We start from the raw sequence: 6,000 nt of genomic DNA, 5'->3' as shown, positions 1-6,000 counted from the left end.
GCGTGTGACGTCACGGGCGCGCCCGTCTGATTTCTTCCTAGTTTCTCTCTAGAGCGCGGGTGAGTGAGTTTCCGAAGAAGTCTGGAGTTGGTTGCGTGGGTACAAGGTGGGTAGGGACCTGAACAGGTGTTGTAAAGAGGCTGATTTCGTTTAGATCAAAATTTGGTATAGTTATTGCAGTGAAACCTTTCATACTTGTCTTTATCATGAGCCTGCTGTGTTCAGCATCTTGCTTGGTGTTTTCTGAGCAGCTGACTTAATTCAAGTCCCCGCCCTCACAGTGCTCAGCTGGCTTGGGGAACGTTGGTGCGCACACGTTAAAATTAAATATTGAAACTAGTGCGTGTCCCAGTCTAGAGGTTTGAGAAATAAGATTGAACTTACAATGCACAAGTTGTCATCAATTCAGTAGTCGTTTCTTTCGATTGTATAGGGGCTGGAGGGAGGAGGCAACATATATTTTGGAGTAATAAGCTTTTGGTGCATAATTTGTGTGCACGATATTACAACGGCCAAAGGGATCGAAAAACGAAAACAAAACTTTTCAACCTCCCCCTTCCTTCCTCAATAGCTTGTACATTTTAAAGTACAGTGGTAAAGGCAGTTGTTAGTGTGGTTTTCACAGATCTGAAAACTGGTTTTTAGAGGTACTTCTTTAAGTAGATAACTAAATAGAAAAGGGTTGTTTCAGTGCCTTGGGAGAATGCTTGATCCTTGTAATAAAATTATAGAATAATCCCCCCTCCTCCCGTCACCCCACAACAGTGATAACTTAAAGGAAAGGAAAAGCAAAACTAAGTCAAAGAAGCTTAAAGCAGATTGTTGGTTACATTTTGGATAAAGCGCTGTTGTTTGTGTTTTCAGCAGCAACCTATCAACTTCCCTAGTTGAATTTGCTTTGGACAGCACTGTGAAGCAGATCTGATATGCCACTTGAATTAATAAAAGAAGTCAATGGGGTGCCTGAAGTTGAGCCGTTAAGTAAATTACACAAAGTAGATTTCAGATCCCTACAGCCAGGTTGTGATTATAGCAAGAAATATATCCAGGTAAGAATTTTCATAACTCAGAACAGTGATCTTTTATTTTTAGCAGTTGCACGGCCATGTATATGTGCCTAGGTGTGGTTTTTCTTTGAATTTCTCCTGCTTGTGGGTAGCTTTTTGGATCCTTAAGTCAATGTTTTTTATCAAATTGGGAAATTATTGGCTAATATTTCTTGGAATTTTTTTTTTCTACCACAGTATTACTCTTTTCTCCTTCTGGATGTTAATTACATGTATATTTATATGTTAGGCTGTTTGATATTGTCCCACGGGTCTGCTCCTTTTTCTTCAGTATTGTTTTTTGGCTGAGAGGGATTTTCAGATTGAGTAATTTCCATTTACTTATCTTTAAGTTCACTGAACCTTTTTTCTTCCATATATAATATTCTATTATGCATATTTAGTGAATTGTTCATTTTAGTTATTGTGTACTTAAGTTATGAACTAAGGAGAGTGATGGGAAAGAGGTGAGGGTCTTATTAGTAAAATAAGTCTAATAGTAAAAGAAAGAGAAATAATCCTACATTTCACTTTTGCCCTTCTAATCAATATTCTCCATATAGACATTTATCTTTTACTCTTTTGTTTTCCGTTTTCCTCATATTTTATTTCATATGAAATAAAGTTTTATGTATTACAGTTGGTCTTCTCTATTGTATTTAAATTCTTATCAAATACTTGTTAGTATTCACAAACTCATTTTGCATTTGGTAGATTAGCATGATGTTTCTTGTATACTTATATTTATTAGTGAAGTGCTATGATTTGATTCCTTTTCTTTCTGACAAATCATTAATTCTGATTATTACTGAACTGTATCTAATTTTATCATTTTTTTTATTTTGTTGTTTGATATAGAAGCATTTAAATAATACGACAGTTTGCTAATTTGTTATTTTTCTCCTGATTAAGCAGTCTCCTAAATACCAATATTTTTTTCTTTATTTTTGTTACTACTTATATTAGTGAAATACTTTTTCAATTCTAGCAGTTTTATTAATATTATAATAAACCCTTTTGAATATAAGTGAACATGTTAGTATACAATAGGGGTAAAACTAGGAAATACCTTTCACTTATTTCTCATGCTTATCACATTATTATGTACAATGCTTATTTAAAAAAAGACAAACTATATGACTTCTGCTCTTTCATCTATCTGGGTGAATCTCTTATTTTTCAACTGGCAGTTTGAATACTTGCATTCATTTTTCTAACCTGCAGATATTTCTTATGTTTCTTGAATTTTATTAAATGCATTTTACTGCTAAATTCACTGTTTTTAGTATACAGTTCTGTGAGTTCTGACAAATGTATAAAAATATATAACTACAACTGTAATCAAGCTCTAGAACAGTCCATCGCCCCCCAAAATTTTGTGGTCAACTGTTACCCCAATTCCAATCCCTGGCAACTACTTTTTACCAATTTTCTGGTGGTATATTTTTACCTTTCAAGAATGCCGTGTAAGTTGAATCATACAGTATGTAGCCTATTGAGTCTGGCTTCTTGCACTCAGCATGATGCATCTCAGAGTCTTCCAGGTTATTGTACTTATCAATAGTATTCCTTTTTATTGGTGACTGGAATTCTATCACAGTCTGTTTATCCATTCTTATCCTCTTATCCAGTGTAGCAGTATTTGGATTCTTTCTAGTTTTTTGTAATTATGAATAAAGCAACTGTAGACATTTGTGTACAGGTTTTTATGTAAACATAGGTTTTTATTTCATTTGGGTAAATGTCAAACGATCAAGTAGTTCCTAAGTGACAGTGCTTAATTCAGCTTCTAGGTTGGCCTGCTGCAGTTCAGTAGATTTGGCTAGTAAGGAGACAGGGAGCCTGAATGGATTTAGACAGCAGGCAACATGAACTTCCTGTTTGCACTGGTTCCCCTTGCCTCCTCAAGTCCCATGGGGGCATACCCAGGTTCCTATTGTGCACACTAGTGTTTGTATCCCTTCTGAGGGACACTGTGCTTAGAAAACCCCCTGTCTTATAAGAGGGTGATAACATTTTTAATATCCATATTAATTCATTCTTATCCTGAAAGCAGACATGAGATTTCTGGAGTAGAGGCCACCAATTATTACTCAGCAATAACTACGTCAATTCACCGTTCCCCCATCCTCCTCATTCAGGGCAATACAATGAGGGCCAAATGTCTTCTTGTGCTTGTAAAGGGGATTTCTTGCACTGTAGGAGAGGAACCTTGGAATTATGAATCTGGGAGTTTATATAGGTCGGCTATTCAACTTCACTCTCCCCTCCTGAGAGAGGGAGAGAAACCTAATCTCCTTAATGTAAATACATCATTGGAATGTAAAGCAATGTTTCTAGATTTCATCCATCCCTTATTGAAATGTGGAGACATAACTGCCCCTGGAAATCTCTCACTATACAGTCATCCTTTAACTTCCAAACTTGTTCTTTAACTCAGGTTCCGTTTTTCTTTGCTCACTTTAGCTAAAGACAGGAACAAATTGCGTATGACCTTTCTAATAGAATGACTCCTCTTGTAGGTAAAACTGCCTGCATAATGTTTAACTGAGGGCTACGTGATCAGCTGAGGGTGTTTTCTTAAACACTTGACTGTTTCTCATAACTACCCCTAGGAGCAAATCACATTGTCTTTTTGGTTAATTTCTGCCTTTCCCTCAGGAAGCACAATCTCAAGGGCATACATGCTACCCTTGGAGACAAAGAGTTTACAGTTGTTGGGGGCTCCTCCAAGAAGAACATAGCTCAGTCAGGCAGCACAGGTTGACAGGGTCACCTGTGTGGTCTGTCAGCTGGTAAGCCTTCAGGTCCCCAGCTCAGTCCCAATAATTCAGTTTAATCCTTGTTTTCAGAGAGACCACTTGAGGGCAGTTAGTTAAATCTGTCCTGCTTGTCCAGTTCATTTCCCCTACAAGTTGTGGACGATATTTGGAAGTATCTTACATGGAAGGTACAGGAGCTGGGCCATGCCCTGCTGCCTCTAACCGTGAGGTGGGGGGTGCAGTTAGTTTACTTTCACAGCTCCCTACAGTTGGTGAGAGCAGCCCAGTGCGTTTTCCTTTGGGGTGAGGAGAAGGCTTCTGGAATAGTTATAAAATACAAAGATTGTTAATGCCTTCCTTCCCCTAGACCTCCTGATGTCTGAGTTACTTTCTCAGGCTCTGGGCCCTTCCCCAGGTGCTAGGGATCTTTCCCTTGGTCCCTGGGTTTTTTGCTCTCTCTCCATTGTCCTGAAATCGATGTGTCCTGATCAATAACTATAATTTCACATTTCTTCAGTCATCCCAAACTCTCACCCAGATCTTTCAGTTGGTTCAGGTGCAAGAGTAACAAAAGCACCTACTTTGAGTTTAATTTGATTAATCTAATTTAATCTGATTGTGGTTCTCGATTGCTTTGTGTCTTGGTAGTGTGTTCTTTCTTGCTTTTCTGTATGCCCGTAATTTGTTGTTGTAAGCTGTACATCTTGTGAAGGGCATGGAAACTTAAGTCAATGGTTTTTATTCCTGGAAATGTGCAGGCTTTTCTGCTAGGCCTTTACTGTGGTGTGTTGAGTTAATCTAGTCCAGAGTTGAGCTGGGTTGATTTGTTGTTGCTCTCATTACTTCAGTGCACTACAGGTTTTAAATTCCTTTAGTTTGTATTTAGGGTGGGGGTCTGGTTGGCCAGAGGGTTTTTCTGATTGTCTTCCCACCTTTAAGTTTTAGGTCTTTCCTTTGTGCTTTGCCTCAGATAAGGTCCTTGTGCTTCTGTCCCAGTAGTAGACCCTGGTACTTTTTACTAGACACTTGTCAGCCTTGTGATGAGTGGATGTCCTCTATTCTGATTAAGCCTCAGTCTTGTCAGGCAGTGTGTCCCTGGTCTTGTGGTTGAGGCCTTCTCAGCCTTGACTCTAACTGCAGGTCTGGCCTTTGCACCTATATACCTATTCCTGCCCATCCTACAAAGGCTAGAAGGTGTTTTTTTCTGTTTTCCCTTCTAGCTGCAATGGGTTTCACCAAAGCTCTAAGATTCATAGGTTTGTTGCCTTTCTCCCAACAGTTTAAGGACGTTCTTCTGAAAGAAAGATAGGGAAGATCCATGCAGGGTTTCCTGCAGTAACTGCTGCGGCCGTTACCTGCCTTCCTTGCCTGAATCCGGTCAGGTTTTTGGAGAAGAGCTTGTAAGTGGGTGTGAATTCCCCTTGTGTTTGCAGCTCCCACAGGCTCCATGTATTTTCACTAGCCCCTACATGGCCTTTAGCAACTCGTTAAAAATGTAAGATGAATTTTGCTTACAGATGTCAGGCAGCATTTGCCATTTACCTCAGGTAAGCACGTGCTTACCTGCCTGTCTCTCATTGGAGGTTTTCTCTTTCCTTAGATTTCTGGTTAGTTTATTGCCTGTGACCTAAACTCTCTTGTCTCCCATCTCTACTTTCCTTTTCCTAGGTTTCTGGTTAGTTGGTTGCCTTCTGACCTCAACTCTACTGGGTCAAGAAAAATTTTGAAATTTGCACATTGTCCATCTTTCTGTTGTTCTTTCCAGCTTTCTGGAACTATTTCCTTTCCTTTGACTGAATCATTATGCACTACTGATAGCCGTATTTTAATTTTTTGCTGATTCCTATCTTACAAGTAAAATTGATGTATGAAGATAGTTGTTATTTTTTTGTTGGCTATATCAGACTCTGGGATATTAGTGTGAGAGTTATGTATTACAGGATCTACTTTTAAACTTTATTAAATAAATTATATTTCTGTGTGGAAGTTTTCAAAGAGCCCTATAATATGTTTGTTCATAGAATCATTAAATTTTAGAGCCAGAAGAAATTATAGAAACTATCCAGATTAAATATTTCATTTTATCTGAGACTGATTAAATAACTTTTTTAAGCTGATGGAGCTGTTTAGTTACAGAAGCAGAACAAAGACTGAACTGTACTTGTGCCTTAGTCTGTTGATTTGTCCACACT

The 6,000-nt window shown here is 38.4% G+C and overlaps 1 protein-coding gene across 5 annotated transcripts in view; it reads left to right on the top strand.

Annotated features, from left to right (window-relative positions):
• The window catches only part of POT1 (protection of telomeres 1), a 90,281-nt gene continuing 84,281 nt past the window's right edge, over positions 1–6,000 (top strand). For 2 of the 5 annotated variants that reach the window (XM_087430285.1, XM_014785194.2), the window contains exons 1-2: positions 1–106; positions 865–1,049. In XM_087430285.1, the coding sequence (XP_087286411.1) occupies positions 927–1,049 (123 nt within the window). In that variant the 5' untranslated portion in view covers positions 1–106; positions 865–926. Of the gene's footprint in view, positions 107–864; positions 1,050–6,000 lie in introns of those variants that run through there. The other 3 variants (XM_087430289.1, XM_087430286.1, XM_087430296.1) reach the window with 3 other exon arrangements.

Source organism: Ceratotherium simum, chromosome 1 (genome assembly GCF_057802395.1).
Source record: "Ceratotherium simum simum isolate JZ-2026a chromosome 1, ASM5780239v1, whole genome shotgun sequence".
NCBI lineage: Eukaryota > Metazoa > Chordata > Mammalia > Perissodactyla > Rhinocerotidae > Ceratotherium > Ceratotherium simum.
The sequence above is the reverse complement of the archived record's forward strand: the minus strand, read 5'-3'. Positions and strand labels throughout refer to the sequence as shown.